The following is a 17,125-nucleotide window of genomic DNA, read 5'->3' on the forward strand; positions in this document are numbered from 1 at the left end:
AAGAATTCGATCGAAAACGTAAACAAATTTCGCCTTCTCTAATTTAATGTTGATCTCAATCTCTTCTTCTGTATCTAAGCAGGTGCTACCCAAAAAATGTGAAAAACCCACACTGCTTTAAATGGGAAACCCCCTGTATACCTACAGTTTGAAGCAGCGGATATCACTCTCTGTGTTCCAATAAATAAATCACTGTTGCATCCTTTAAACTCATTTTCATGGACCTTACGTAATAATTCGAAATTGTACCACTATAACTTACTTATGTTCCTTATTGATACCAGGTCCTTTTAATTCCTGATTTTATGCAATGATTTGTGCGGGTTCTTGATATAAAACCTAATCATTTTCATTGTTTTCACCGAGTTTCACTAGCGAAAGGAAATTTTTCAATCAAACTCGGATTTCTTAGAATAAAAGCATTGAAATGTAAAAAATCCATGGCCTTATGATATCAGTGAAGATTTAATGAAACAACAAAAATATTCCTAATGATAGTCAACAGCGAATTGATCCTTGTAGTTGAAATATACTGCAGCATCACCTAATATCTAATACCCCATCTGAAGTGAGCTAAAGTTGATAGCAAAGTGATGAAAATCTTATCCTGTAATAATTCAGATTCCTTATTTTACACCTTCAATTAGAATATAATCCTTGGAAAAACAAAATTGTCTTCAATTTCTATTCAGAAATCTTGGAGAGCTTCACTGAATGTGAAATTACAAAGATAAACTAATAATAATAAACTGAAAGTAGTAGAAACTTGTTGGATAATGAAAAGAAAACATATTACAGAGAGAGAAAATGATTTATTTTGGAATAAAAGTTACCATCTCTTCGATAGAATAAGTAATTTGTATATTCCAATAATTCATACTGATTGTCTACAGAAAACAAACATAAATTGAAGAATAAAAGACCAGGGTAGAAGTTTTCATCTCCTTAACGTTGCATAGTCAGCATTGTCCTCATTCTGATACTGTAAATAAAAAAAAAATCAATCACTCAATGAGAAAAATTGAAATATTGAATATTGAATTCTTTGGTGGAAAACATTTGATACGTCAGCATTTCTGCAAATGAGAGTTTCTCATGAATTGTAAGTTTATTTAGATCCGCTACTGAATCTCAAAATTCAATCAACCAAGAAGTAATTCAATAGCAGTACGCTTTCACAGCCAGTGAGAGTAACCAGCTTCCTATTTTTCTAACGCCACACTCATTATGTTCTCACTCGTACTTTCTTTCAAGGTTAACATCTCTTCGTTTGGTCGTGACAAAAGATTTACTCCACTTTTGGGAATGTGCAAAGACTGGTTTTAAAAGGAGAGTGAAAGTGAACCGATTCTTTCGCATAACATACTGTTTGACGAATGATATGACGTAAGTCGAGCGTTTTCTTCGTCTCTACTCACAGGGGACACCCTGTATACACCCGAAATTCTTCTGATATCTGAGTTACCATCAGTTCTCGAGTTTCGGTTACCAATCCATTGAGTAAAATCGGAAATGATAAAATTCCATTAAATCCGTCGTGATTTAGCCCTGATTCAAGAGCCTGTACACCTCCAGGGGCTACGTAATAATGTCATACACCCAACACCACCGCGTTTTCTTGTCGCCATCAACCGAAAATGAAAACGCAGTGTCGTATCGTTTACGCAAATGAAACGCAAACAAAAGTCTGAGCCTAGTTCATTTGAAAATGGACCCAACCTGTGTGCTCGGAAGGTGGTGATGAGAGAAGCGAAAGATAAAATTATAACTGGGGGATTTCACCCTGTCTCGACGGCAAATTAAATTTCTGGAACACTACACCTACCCGGGCAAACATCCTGTTGAAAAATGGAATTGGATTCGTGCACTTCGATGTGCATTCCTGAAAGTTTCATATACTTTTGGGGATTTGTTTATGATAAATTAAATATTGTCTTCTTACCACCAAAGGACCATGTTTGTTAATTCCTTCTAATTCCTGAGAAACAGATCTAATATGCGAATAGATTCTAGTTAACCTAGACCAATTCCATGCATTAAAAAATATTACGTTATCATAGCAACGAACAATAACCCATTAGAAGTGTCAGTGTGAAGTTTGAGGTCAAAAAAGTAAACTATAGAGTTATGCAACAAATTAAAAGACAGAAGATGTCCACCGAACTTGTGAAAATCGAAAAATTGGAGTATCGAGCCATCATCGAATACCCTTTTAAATAAAAGGGTTAAGAGGTAAGCAGATTTACGAAGATATGCTCAATACCCTTGGTGATAAATATCCTTCGTATGCGACCGTGAAAAATTGGACGGCAAGCTTCAAAACAGGTAAATTTTCCATAGAAGATGATGACCGATTAGGAAGGCCAGTTTCTGTGTCAGTCCCCGAAAATATCGATGCAGTTCATGACATAATTTTATCAGACCATCGAATTGGGCTGAAACGGATATCTGAAGCAATAAATATTTCATGCGAACGCGTTCTTCATATAGTTCACGTCAATTTGGACATGAGAAACATTGCTGCAAAATGGATCCCCAAATGTTTGAATGTTGACCAAAAGCGTGCAAGGGTAGAAGCATAGCGTTCGATCTGTGCTCGATTTGAAAACGATGTAGACTTCTTAAACCGAATTGTTACTATGGATGAGACTTGGGTACATTTCTACGATCCAGAAACAAAGCAACAATCAATGGAATGGCGACACTCTGGTTCTCCAAGACCTAAGAAATTTCGTGTCCAAAAAACTGCTAGAAAAGTTCTTGCTTCAGTTTTTTTGGTATTGCGATGGTGTAAACATGATTGATTTTTTGGATAAGGATAGAACAATAACCGGACATTACTATTCGACATTACTGACCACCGCAGGTAAAAAATTAAAGAGAAAACACGCGGTAAGCTAACCAAAGGTGTTTTGTTTTTGCAGGACAACGCCACTGTACACAAATCTCATGTTGCCATGCAAAAAATTCGTGATTTAGGGTTTGAATTACTAAAACACCTCCCTTATTCACCAGATTTAGGTCCATCCGACTATCATCTCTTTCCTCCACTGAAAAAAAGTTTAAAAGGCCCTGAATCACTTGACGTTGCAGGTTCTCTGTATAATAAACGTATCCAATCAAGAGGAGAATATGTTGAGTAATAAAATATTTCGACATTGAAATTCTGTTTAGTTCTATAGTAGGCTAAGAATTTTTCAATATATCCTCGTACAGAGTCTCTACTTGGGATGCATCAAAAATGTAGAGTTTCCATTCTCAACAAACCTTGAGGGGTGATATTGCACTCATATCTTCCAACAAAATATCGATGTTTTCAGAGGAATCACTTTCCACATTTTTGCTACACCCTGTATGCTTATCGGGTAATTTGTGAGTAATAACACTTCGATTTTCACTAAAAATTGGTACTGATAAACTTCTGGATTCAGACGCTGAGGAAAATCAAAAAATGAGCTTGTTGGCAATGGTTGCTTTGCTTCAAATGAAAAGTTTTGTGGTGAAATGGGCGTGTTTATTCTGCCCATTAATTTTAATCTCTCTCTTTATGAATAAATAGCATCTAAGCAACCTCTGCTATGGTAAAAAGCAGCTTGTCATTTGCACGACTCCAGTTCAACGAACAATGAGAGAGTTCTGGAAAGGGTAGGTATATACGAGTGGAATTACATAGAATGAAACGTTCAAACTTCTCCCACATATCTAGCTGTAAAATTTACATCCTTGTTTCGGCTTGAATTAATAAGACACAGGGTGTGATCTTCAAGTAGCCAAAACATTTGTAACCGTATGTTAGTAGGTGATGTATGAATATGAAAGTTTGGTCAATGAAATAATGGGTTTTGGGCCATGTTGACTATATTCTTGATGAAAATCAGAAGGCTGTCTAGGTTTCTTCTATTTTTATCCTCGTGTAATGTCAATTTTTAAGGCCACAAGGAATGGGAAGTTGTTGAATGGAAATTCTCAAACTTATCTCAGGGTTCAGAGCATTCAATGATCAGTGGTCAGTATTTTGCAGTTTCTGATTCACCAAACTATTCACTGCTTGAAGTTATTATTAACTGTGACCATGTAGATCTTTTGTTCTCTACCCTACTCATTCATAGGAACCCAAAGAGGTCGTCAACGGTGTTGATAAAACCGACAACATCCTTAGGGGCCTTGGCTGATACCTCGTGAGTATCCAAGACAGGTTTCTCCATTTGAATGGATCTTAGACCAGCCAGCTTTGGACACTTGCATACCATGAGTTCAGCTGTTTCTGCATCTGATCCACAGAGCCTACAAATCTCATCTGCTGACTTTCCCATACGGTAAAAATAGTGTTTGTACCGACAGTGCCCTGTCAGCAGTCTCACCATGACCCGAAGCTCAGCTAGTGACAGCTTTAGCAGTTTTCTGGTGTAAATCTGTGAAATCATCACGAATTTCTTTGACTGAGTAAGTCCAGGAGTGTTTCTCGAAAGGGTTATTCTGTTGTTCAACTACCATTGTTGGACCACCAAGCCCACAGAAAGGCTCAGGTCCAGCAGGTGTCAACCTTGATGCTCTTTTTGCAAGTTCATCGGCTTTTTCATTTCCCTCAACATCACAATGCCCTGGTACCCATAGTAGAGTCACTTTGTTGTCTCTAGCCAGTTGCTTTATGGCACTACGGTACTCCCATGTCAGCAGAGACCCCTGGCAGTGTGATTCCAGGGACCTCAGCGTAGCCTGGCTGTCTGTGGTGATATTATATATAGGCCCCTTTGATGACTGCTTGAAGTTAGATTTCTCCTAAGTTCTTGAGGATCTGGACTATCCTCGATAGTGGTGTAGTAAAAGAAGGAACGCTTTTTTGTTGTAGTCTTCTTATTGCCTTCCAGCAAATACTGAATTTTACATTCCCTTCCATCGAAGACTGTCACAAGATGATAATTGATGTAAGTCGTTAAAAATTAATCCCTGAAAGCTCCACAAACACCCAGTTCGACCAACCGTTCCCAATTCTACAAACACAAATTGGTTTTCGCTTGTATAATTGAAGAAACGACTCAAATTACAATTTCTACGACCGCGGACGTTTCAGATGAATATCCCGCGAACTTGATCGATTCACAATGACTTCCTTCGGGGAAGCTGTCATTGGATATGGAGAATAAGCCGAGGAAAATTGCCCAATTTCCTTGTAATATTCATCTGGCGATTCGTTCGCTAACTGGCTTTGTTCGATCGAATGGGAAAAAAAGGAGTTTGAAGGTTTCTTTCTCACCTGGAAGTCCAAGTCGAGCGGCAACATGTGCGCTGTCTCTGCTCTTTTCCCGTATCTGGAACAAAAAAAAAATTGTTTGTGTGAAAAATTTAAAGGTTGATCCTTGACGTAAAAATAGGTTTTTCCATACAGGATGAGACTCTGACTCGTACAAATATTTCAACAGTGGATTCTTAAGGTCAAAAGAAACAACTTTTCTCCATACCATTTTTTCCGATACGGCCCTGATAAAAAGATATAGCCATTTTAAGTTGTCATAGTGAGCTGTGCCACCCCTAGAGAAACAAAATTCCCTTCAGAATATCAAGCTAAATCTATGACACTACACATCTATGGATCTTTTAAACAGAGTTGTATTCGGCCAAATGACCCAATTTTTTCACACATTTTTCATTTTTGAACATCAATTTACTCGAAAATATGAAGAATACTATTATTTTACAAAAAGATCAAATATTCATTAGATTGCGTCCAACTTAGTTTCAAGAGTTGTGGTCTTTGAATTTTTGGTATTTTTATGGTACGTAATGGTCATAATGAGGACACTGGAAGACGCGGGTGATATCTTGTGTTATATTCCGAAATTCTTTTCATTCGATAGAACCGTTTGTGAGATAAAACTAAAAATAACATTTTTCATGGTTCTTCAACAGCCTGTATCTTGTAAACCGAGCCTATTCGGAAAAAATGGTATGGGAAAAAAGTCATTCTTTTGACCTCAAGAATCTACTGTTGAAATATTTGTACGAGTCAAAGACTTAACCTGCTCAGATACAGCTCCGTAAAGAGAAATTTTCAAGTTGTTCCTCTCAAGAGAAGACCATTTTCAAGGTGGAAATTCATAGAGTTGTCCAAATTGGGAACCACCTGACAAAAATCAAAAACAACATTTCTTCCTGGTATAAAACAACATTCAATTGAAGTTTCCAATTTTTATTTTGAAATTTCACGTTCAGTCTTTTAGGTATTAAGTGGAACTAAAGAGAGAAGGTTGGAATCCCATCCTGTCCAAAAGCTTTTTGTTCGGTTCATCTAGCTTTAAAAAAAATTCTAGCTAGAAACTTTTGATGTAGTTTTCAGCATTATCAGAGATCATCATTCACCTATCATCGATCTCTAACAGCTAGACTCTTACAAAGTCCCATTTTTATCGTCGAAGGACTAACTCCTCCAATTGAGATACTTTCCCTAATTGCACAAAGTCATTCATTAAATAAAAAAAAAGACCTCGGTTTTTTTCCTGATCAATAACTCCAAGTGATCCTTGAACGTGGATTCGCATGTTCGTAATCCACCCAATTCAGTGATTTCCTGGCGGACAGTTGAACACACAATGACGTTCTCTGCCTTGAGAAACTGGACACAGTTTACATTAGATATTTCATCGATTAAAGGTAAGATTGTCTCTGGGGGACGCTGTGGGAATTAAAGCAAATAGGAATTTCCCAGTTACGTGGCATTCTCCGACAGAAATTGTTTGCGCCCATAAAATCAACGACAACCTTTTCGATTATGAAGGAAAAAGAATCATAACCTAGAGGATGTGGTGGAGTTTTCGAGGGAAACAAACCAAAACTATTTTTTTCAGTGGATATACACTGCGCAAAAAAATAACGCACATTATGGAAATCTCAAATTTATTGTACAACTGAAGTTGTCCTCAATGATAATTATTTTTATCAGAATTATGCACGCATATGTTATCCACTTTCAACGTTTTTCTTCAATACAGATGTTTTTTCCCAAGATGATATTATCAGATTTTGAATGTATTGGCTCCATTCTAAAATCAGTTGTTCTCGATCAATTCTAGTGATCAATAGTTTTTCTTTCGTTTGATTTTCTACACTCGATCGCTATGCAACGCGAAACACGCAATTTGACTTAAGAGGAATGTGCCCAAGCGGTAGTTTTGCGAGAAGAAGGGTGGACATACACAAGATTTGCAGAAAGGTTTGGAGTTTCCCATACAAGTTTGTCCAGAATGTTGCAGCGATTCAGGGAGACAGGTATGAATGTCCGAAGACCAGGACAGGGTAGACCACGGGTAACAACTGCCATTCAAGAACGTTACTTGAGAGTTTCTTCGTTGAGACAACGGTTTGCAACCGCTCGCCTCCTTCAAATTCAGCTTGAGAAAACTCATGAGGTGCAAATTAGCACTCAGACAATAAGAAATTGCCTCAGAGAATATGATTTAAGGCCTCGTGTCGCGGCAAGAGGCCCAGCTATTACCCCAGCCCATCGAAGGGCGCGTTTGGATTTTGCGAGAGAGCATATCCATTGGGAAGAGGCCGATTGGGAAAGAGTTCTCTTCACAGATGAGTCTAGATTCTGTCTCTACCATTGTGATCGACGTTCCCTTGTATACAGACGTCCACATGAAAGATATGCTCAGTGCAATTTCCTGAATACTACTGGTTTCAGGGAGGATCGATTATGGTATGGGGTGGAATATCTTTGACTGCTCGCACAGACCTAGTGGTCGTTGATAATGGAGCTATGAATGCTGATAAGAATATAAGGAACATTCTTGAGGAGCATGTAGTGCCATTTGCCCCATACATTGGTGAAAATTTCATTTTTATAGACGATAATGCCTGACCCCATCGTGCGCGCATCGTTCAGGAGTACCTTGAAGCGGTTGAAGTCTCTCGAATGGAATGGCCAGCAAGAAGTCCAGATCTCAATCCGATTGAGCAGGTTTGGGAAAACCTCAATAGAAGGCTGAGAAGTTCAGAAAATCAACCAGCCACTCTTAATGACTTAGGAATCCAACTCGGAGAAATCTGGGAAGGATTAGATCAGAACATTTTAAGATCACTCATTTTGAGTATGAACCGTCGTTGACGAGCTGTAATTAACGCAAGGGGTGGAAATACCAAGTATTAAATCACTTATCAACATTTCAGTATTTTGAAAATTGTTCATTTCTCTTCTTTCACATAAGATTCGGTGAAATCCTGAATTTTTCTTCCATTTAATGTGTCTTGTTTCGTTCAAAACCTTCCCGAAAGAACATAAAAAATAAGTTATAAAGTCAATGTAGAGTTAACTTTCATTTAAATTGAGATTTCAAGAACGTGCGTTGATTTTTTTGCGCAGTACAATAATTTGAATCATTGTCACAGTTTAACCATAACTCAACACCACAAACATTTGTAGTGAAATAATTAAAATGGTGTATTCCGCAGAATGTATGCCAAATTTGACGCTACTGGTTCAGTCGGAAACAAGAAGAGGGTCCATGAAAGAGACGAAGCTAGGGACGTGGCTGTCTAAGGTCATGTAGCAATGTACCCGACCTTTAGTACCAGGAAATTGAAGGATGTATCTGGTTTTTCACGCACAACAATCATGAGAATCCTCAAACAACATAAATTCGATCCATACTTAAGGTGTCAGTTCAACGCAGCCCTCTTAGAAATCTTTATCAACATTAGAAACATGCAATAGTTTGTGCATTTCAAACAATATCAAACAAACTCATTCCCGATTCAGTTAAAGAGGTGAGTGTGTTGGGAAGAAAAAATTATAAACTTTCGGAGATAAGTGAGAACTAGTAGGACTAAATTAGTTGAGCTATATCTCACCTGGGCCTGCTTCGATCCGCGTAGATTCTGTCTATACTCTGAAGTTTCAGCATGTTGTACGCCCGCTGTATCTTTGGACTGATGCTACCATCCGGATCAACACTCCTCACTCTACCTAACACCAGCATGTTTTAGCTAAGAAGACCTTTGTCTACTCAATACAATTAAAAGTACCACAAATATGCCGGTACCAAGTTTAAACGCGAATAAAATTCACTCTATCCAACTATTTTTCGTTAATAAATGTTCCTAATATTCGTACGAAACGGATGATCGTCTACGTATGGTAAATCATGCAGCTCCACATCAAACTTCCCTTCAAACTGTATGCTAGGCCCTGTGATAATTTTCAGAACTTCTCGGCAGAAGTTTGATTGCTAATTATTTCAGAAAGTTATTCTTCGTATTCAGGGAAAGTGATTTTCCAGAAGGGTAAATGTTTGGGACGCCAAAATCTCTGATAGGGAGCTATCGATTGAATCCTGGCGAAAGGAAATACCGGAAAATGAAGTATACAGAGTGGTTAACGTAAAGTAGTCAGCATCTCAACACTCAGTATACCGTACCCATTACTTTCAACGAGTTTTCCCCACTTAAACGAAAGCCAAATAGAAATTTTCCAACATTCTTATATAGAATCGAAAAATCTACGAAATAATGTGAAACTTTAGTCATGGTAAAGGTAAATGGTAAAGGAAAAGAGTGTTTCTTTCGACCTCAAGTATGTACTGTTGAAATATTTGTTTGAGTCAACCAATCACCCTGTATACTTGAGCCGTGATTAGGGGGATGATCAAAACATGCCCCCTTCAAATGAAAGCCGACTTCTCTCGGTGTTCTTTTCATAAATATAGACTTTTTAATGTGGGCCACCCAGTTTATAGAGTGAACAAAATGTATTCATAACCAACGGAAACTAGATTATTTTCAATCACTGTTTCCCGATACCTCAATTCGAATTTAGCCAGAAATTCATTTATATTCACCAATTCGAATTTCCTACCTATAATATTCAAATTTATATACGATAAAACAAATAACGTTCTTTCTGCGTAAAGGAATTATATAGAAAAAGGATATGCAAATTCCGCAGAATCTAGTTCGAGAGAAGGTGGGATTTTGCATCTGAATTACGACGAAAGAAAGAAATTTCCCCGTAGCATATAGCATGCTGCTCCATAAAAGTTGAGGAAGCACAGAAATCTTGAGACTGTTTCAAAGGTTTACATTTTTTCCAACAATTCTTTAAATATGATCCAACACATTCTTTTCCCAGTTACTTTACGGATTTTCGTACGAAAATAACAAATTTGAACCAATAGCAGCATAAAACAGGAATAATATTGTCAATTACTTGCTCTATATGAATCTGCGCATTCACAGTAGCATCAAGTACCTACGAACAATTCTGTATGTCCATTGAAACAGATGCCTCCTCAACAAACAGTAACTCCACCACCTCTCAAAGTAAGAACTTCTCCAAATGAGTACAAGTACACAAAGGATCTCTACGGGTAGACACATTCAGAAACCGATCTTGTGAAGAGTGGTAGATCTTGGGCGTCCAGTTTTTCGTTTTTGATAGACGAACCGGTAAAGAACAACATCCACAACTTCTCATCTCGAACATAGTTTTCGACAAATACTCCCTCATTACTTAGGCGGAAGTAGCTCGTTCAAATTGAAACTTTATAGGAAGATAAACTGGAAAATTTATGTAAGTTAACCGAAGCAGATCACCGTATCGATCCAGTAAACACAGGGGAGTAAATCCCGTGGAGATACTGGAGTCAGCCTCCCCCATTCTTTTAATACTTTAAAGTCGTTTAATGCAATCTGCATAATTTGCTGGTTCATCTAATATCTCTAATAAGCTAGTAGTCGAGAGCTCTACACCGCTGTATTGCGAGAGGATACAGAATTCATTTCAGTTTCACGACGTTTGTAGAAAGGGTGTAAAAAAATAAAATATTTATCTTCGTGCCGACGGTGCATCCTTGTTTGAGTTTATCCAACTTCCCACACAATTTTTAATTAAAACTCTCTGATATTTCATACGAGGTCACTGAACTCCGAATAGAAGTTCGAAAAGTCAATTATATGCCCTTATTTCTCCATCTCTGAGTTTTTTTAATCGTTTCCTAAGCTCTTTCAGACCCCATTCAATAAAAAAAAACAGATTGGGAATTACCAGATGAGAACAAGAAAGAAGGAATTTGAAAGAAGCTTACTACTATATTCATTTAGTTATTCAACTACCCTCAAGAAGTTTGGATTGTTGAAAACCAACAGAATCGTCTCAAATGCAGTAAAGGCAGTGGCTTCGAATTGAACTTTTTTTAAACCTCAACTCATTCCAAATGAAAAATCTTTACCTAGGTCTTGCAATTGACGAGTAATATTGATCCAGCTTCATCAGGTCCTTGAGCATGTCTTCCCTCCTTGTCATTCTTGGAGCTGCTTCAGTCAATCTTGACTCCAGAACGACCATAGCTGCTAGCAGGGCCACCCACCATATTCTTAATTGCCACCTCATTCTTTTATTTGTGAAGGAATGTAGTATTCAACCTGCAATGAATAGACCTCATTATTGTCTGAATATGCGAAATTTGATCATGAAAAAACCTGGATTCAATACATTTAATTCAACCGAAAATTAAATTCAAAACTTGATGACTCCAGAATTTTTCGTCATAGATATAGCATACAGTTAGTTCGTTCCTGAGTATGTTTTGTTCCTTCATTGGACATCGATTAGGAGAAAATAGTTTGTGTTTGGAGCTATGACAACTTAATACTTTCAATGTCACAGAGTATATTATTGCAATAGCGAATCTCATGTTATCAAAATCATTTCCGGGTAGGTTCATATTATCTTTCGCTCTACAGAATGATTCAGTGAATGTTTGGTTCTCACATAAAACGCCCTGCATTCTACAGAGGCAGGGGTCCATTTTCAAACGCAACATTCCTTTCAATTAATTCTTCACAATGAAAACCTTCGACAAATTGGGCTTGGAATGGAAAACAGGGATAATTGAGATGAATAAAGGGGCTGTTTCTTTTCTTGGAAAGAAAACTGATACGAAAGAATGATAAGGCAAAAGATATGAATATATTTAAGAAATGTCCGAGCCCTGCAGCCTTGGGCCTTTTAAAGATATCACCTGATGTTTCGTCCATGACTTCGGTAGTCATCTTCAGAGCATTCTCTGTCCACCATTGCATGTCACAAGTCATATTTAGATAAGATCTCGTTTCAACTTATTCTATTTCCATTTGAAGTACCTCGAAGATGTGTTCTTCTGTCAAGCTTCTGATATATCGATCCAAATGTACATTTCTCAAATTATTCTCGTATTTGGAACTGGCATTCAATACATGGATTGAACCCTATCAAAAGTGAATTGCTCCAGTGGATAATCCAGAAGCCTGCAGCTAATAACTTCGATGCTATCTACATTTTATTTCGTGTTATTCCATTTCCACATCAACCACGATGTTTATAACATATTTATTCCGGTTTTTGATGTTCTCTATCGGAAATACAAGAAGGTGCTGCGAATATTTCGCCGTTCTTATTTAACAGTTCAATTTTATTAAGTTTTCATGGGTTTCCAACTACAGATGAATTTTCAATGGGGATTATTCTTTCACCAGGATGTTTATGATATTAGGATGTCGATACGAACGAGGATTACATAGGGGGAACTATGTTTTCCTGTGAAACAATCAGCTTAGGACGAGTGTAGTACCTGGAGGGATGTCTCCCCGAATTTTCTTCATCGTAATCGAAAAAAAAACTTATTTTCAAAGACTTCCACCCATTCGACAATGAGTATTTAATCTGAATTCAATTCAGATCATCATAATTACGTCATTTGTTTCAGAATCTCGACAATAATTGTCTGACAATTGCACTCAGCGATTATTATATTACCCACACAAGTATATGTCATATTCCAAGCCTTAATAATTGTTACCTTTGTTTTAATCTTCATATTTTCGGCTTAATTCGATTAAAATGTCGTTTGCTCCACGATTAAGATTTAATTGGAATCTTTCCCTCTCTCTCTCACGTTCCACACTCAAACCTCTGTTAATATCAGAGAATGTTCACTGATCTTGCAAGAAAATGGGGATCTAGACTCCCACTGTTTAGTTTATGAGATTAAGAGTTTACCAGGTTGCAGAATCAGGTGATTGCTTCTGTGGCTTGAGCCTTCTTAAAGATTGCGTCTCGAATTGATATTTCCGCCCTTGAAATGGCTGTTTCTCTTCTCTCCGAACCTCATACGATGCAGTTATGTTTTGATAAGCATCGTAAATGAGGACGAAATGGAATTAAATCATCCAATGTTCAACAGGAGAAAAGTATGCATGATGAGAATCTTCCAACATCTTAATACAGCTCATATCAATATATTACTTCGCAAAAATTTATTAAAAAAGTTGAATAACATCAGAGAAAAGGCAAGATGTGATTCTACAAAAAGATATTTTGAAATCGATTAAAAATTTCGAAAACCTTCACCTTATCAATGAAAAAGGAACTCCTCCATTAACAGAGTGAATAGGAAAAAATGTTTGGAGATGATTAATTCTTTGAAAATATCAAGTTAAGGAACAGTAGCGCTGTTTTTAACTTTTCAGGTCGTTTTTCTTTGAAACGATTGAGTTTAGAGCATGAAACAAACAGTATTTTTTCACCATGATCATAATGTTGCATTTTTGCGTTTAGGATAAAGGAATATCATTGAAATCTCTCACGTTTTCAAGGAATATCACTGACCCTTTCAATTTTATCATCAAGAACTCGATAAAGTTACTATTTTTGACACCACATAACTTAGAAGTGTATATTTGACCCCTTTCATTTCTACCGCATGTTTTTTCGAACATCCTGTAATAGTATTGATTAGGAAAATAACCATTTCTCCTTCAGATCCCCACAGTTCTTGCTGACTCAATGTCTTTGGCTGATTGGTGAAAAGAAATTACATGTTAGGTCTAATTCCACCACTAAAACAAGATAATCTTCAATTCATCAATGTTCATACTCCCCTGACACTCTACTAGTCTAGATGTTTGTCCCCTTCATCATCAATAAAACTCTATGCTTTGGTTTTAGTCATCGTAGGGGGACCTTAAATATTTCGGAGATTCTAGAAAAAATTAAAACTGCCGTTAAAATTGCAGCGTTATCATCGAAATATTATTTGGAATTAGGTCTCCTCTAGTTGTGGTATTGTTCATTTTGAAATCCATAAAAAAATTGCATGAAACAGCCTTAAAATAGGGCAGATTCAGTAGATGCATATCCATCACTTGAAGGCCAATTTGACCGTGTCCATTTTCAACGAAAATTCATTTTGTGAGCCAAAAAACTTCATAGAACGAGTGCATGTTTACTGATTGCTATTCCAGTTTGCAAAGAACAAAAATAACGTCCACTATGGGTTTCATCAAAATCCTCCGACAATAATTAGTGTATGAAAGCCCCATATAAAACAAACTTGAGTAGAAAAAGTATGTTTAAACGATGGAATTCAACGAACGCTTTGTATATCAACTATCAACTTTGAAACGTAATTAAATTCAACTTAATAGAACATAATAATTGCTATTGCAGAGAGTTAGCTTAGGCATTCCAGCATTTGTCACTTTTTGTGGTTTCAATATTTGAAAAAACAACGATTTGAAAATATTGAAACTCGGGATCTAATTCAGGTACTTGTACATTATCAGAGATGGGCTGCAAATTTTATATTTCGCATGCAAGTAAAGTTCCTCGAAGAATTCAGAAAAAATTTAATTCCTTCCATTGAGTTTGCCCAATTTTCTACACTCAGCAGACTTTGAACAAGCCTGGAGCTCATACTCGATCGGCTTTGCTGATATCAAATATTTGGAAGGTCTGTACAAGGTTGTTTGATTCCCTGGAAGGTTATAGGAGGGATCTAATACCCTATTATGGGGTAGAATCAATTAGATTTATGATTTTATGATTCTAGATCTAACGCAGGCTACTTTGAATATTCAGTTTCTTCATTAATTCAGGATATGGGTCAGAATATCATAATTCAAGTTTTTGTGAGTCTTTGGATGGTCTATATTCTTCCAGTCCACAGCAATTTAACATGTTTTACAAGGTTAATTCATAATTATTGAAAGATTTTCATTTTAGCTTAGCCATATCACATACGAACAGATATACAGGGTGAATCTTTGACTCGTACAAATATTTTAGCAGTATATTCTTAAGGTCCGAAGAAACAACTTTTTCCTATACCATTTTTTCCTATTCGGAGCTGATAAAAAGATTTTGAGTTTTCATAATAAGCTGTGCCAACCCTGGAAAAACAAAATTACCTTCAGAATAACTAGCTGAATCTGTGACACTACACATCTGTGGATCTTTTGAAGGGAGTATTCAGCCAAAGTACCCAATTTTTCAAATTTCAGAGATATTTTTTGATTTTTGATAAACGAATTACTCAAAAATGGAGCATTATACGAGAATATATGAAGAATACTTCTATTTTACAAAACGCTCAAATATTCATAAGATAGCGTCCAACTTAGTTTCAAGAGTTGGGCTCTTTGAATTTTTGGTATTTTTATGGTACGTAATGGTCATGATTAAATTAAACTGGAAGACGTGGGTGATATCTTGTGTTCGAAAAAGATTCATCAAATGAATGATAAACTATATTCGGAAGTTTATTTCATTCGATAAAACCGTTTGTGAGATAGAACTAAAAATAACATTTTTTTATGGTTTTTCAACAGTCTGTATCTTTCAAACCAAGCCGATTAGAAAAAAATGGTAGAGGAAAAAAGTTCTTGTTTCGACCTCAAGAATTTGCTGTTAAAATATTTGTACGAGTCAAAAACTACCCTGTAGAAATGATTTGATAGAGAGCAATACATCTGTTTGGTGTTCTTAATGTGTTCTGAGTCTGAAGGAATCATTGTATATAGTTTTGACTCCTTGGAGTTTCATCTGTAGCAGTCCCTTGACCACCAAAGCATGAAATACTTTAAACAGAAGATGATTCAACTAAATACCGTACCATATACAGTGCGAGTCTCCATCTTTGAATGAAGTCAGTACAACAAAGACATTTTTCCTGTTGAAAATAAGCTCATAGAGACCTACAGACAAGACGGGGATTGTTTTCGATGTCCATCTGACCAACGAGGTCCATTCTCACTTCTAATTCTTGCTTTAGAAGGTTACAATAAGCTGAAATACATAGCCTGAAGATTATGGTTGATTTTTATGGTTTTTCAACAGCCTGTATCTTTCAAACCGAGCCGATTCAGAAATAATGGTAAAGGAAAAAAGTGTTTCTTTTGACCTCAAGAATCTACTGTTAAAATATTTGTACGAGTCAAAGACTCACCCTGTATAATTACCATTAGTTAGTCTTTTCATTTTATTCTGAGCGTCTTATATTTCTATTGAATGAATTCATTCATCGTCATGTTTTATATTTAATATATTGTGCCCTCCTTGCTAGGACAAAAAACAATTTTTGCCACAATTTAATTCAATTCTCAACAATTGAAATTGAAGACTTGAAACAACAAATAAGACTGACTTCCATCGAAAGAAACTAACATAATTCTCACACCGAATTAATTGATTCATCTCTAGTGATTTCCGGGAAAAATCCTGTAAGATCGAAGGATTTTCAATTAGTTTTTCCAACTAGAAAAATCGTCAAAATTTCGCGTAGTTGCGATCCATCTTCGCACACGTACCAAACGTTTTAAAAATAACGAAAAACCTTAAATCTATCAACGAGAGACGCTTAAATACCGCACTTTAATATAGAGAAAATTCGCACCCTCCAGATCCTAATAACCACCCTTAATGAAGCCGCAAACACAACGGTATCGTAAGCAGGAACACTCACCGTTTAAGTTTTGGGCCTCTAGTTACTACCCCCGTAAGCACCTGTTGATCGGCTGATTTGAATGGGAACAGCGAAGACTATAGCAGAAGCTGCGGACGCGCTTTTATAAGCTTGAAAGTTCGCGAAGGACGCCGACGCCTGCGAAGGGGGCGTCCGGTCCCACTACAGAACGGGACATCTTCCTTACTTTACGCAATCAGGGGGAGGGACTACACCTACTATTCCGTTGTGCACTAAATGAAAATCCTCCTAATTTCGATAGTTCCAAAAAAATTGACATTATACTACTCGGAAGATTGAATATTGGAAAAGCAATGAGAGCTGGAATAATATTCCACGAACATCGATCTTCC

At 36.8% G+C, this 17,125-nt stretch overlaps 1 protein-coding gene across 2 annotated transcripts; it reads right to left on the reverse strand.

The window, feature by feature from the left end:
• Positions 1-797: 797 nt before the first annotated feature.
• On the reverse strand, positions 798-16,841 carry LOC123318927 (neuropeptide F-like). 2 transcript variants are annotated; one of them, XM_044905711.1, is made up of 5 exons: positions 16,773-16,841; positions 11,223-11,415; positions 8,848-8,958; positions 5,255-5,309; positions 798-982 (listed from the first exon to the last, which is right to left on the reverse strand). In XM_044905711.1, exons 2-5 carry the CDS (start codon positions 11,381-11,383, stop codon positions 938-940), a joined length of 372 nt encoding a protein of 123 aa, XP_044761646.1. In that variant the 5' UTR covers positions 11,384-11,415; positions 16,773-16,841; the 3' UTR covers positions 798-937. The 2 variants fall into 2 exon arrangements, with proteins under 2 accessions (XP_044761646.1, XP_044761647.1); XM_044905712.1 differs by lacking the exon at positions 8,848-8,958.
• Positions 16,842-17,125: the final 284 nt, after the last annotated feature.

Source organism: Coccinella septempunctata, chromosome 8, assembly GCF_907165205.1.
Source record: "Coccinella septempunctata chromosome 8, icCocSept1.1, whole genome shotgun sequence".
In the NCBI taxonomy this organism is placed as follows: domain Eukaryota; kingdom Metazoa; phylum Arthropoda; class Insecta; order Coleoptera; family Coccinellidae; genus Coccinella; species Coccinella septempunctata.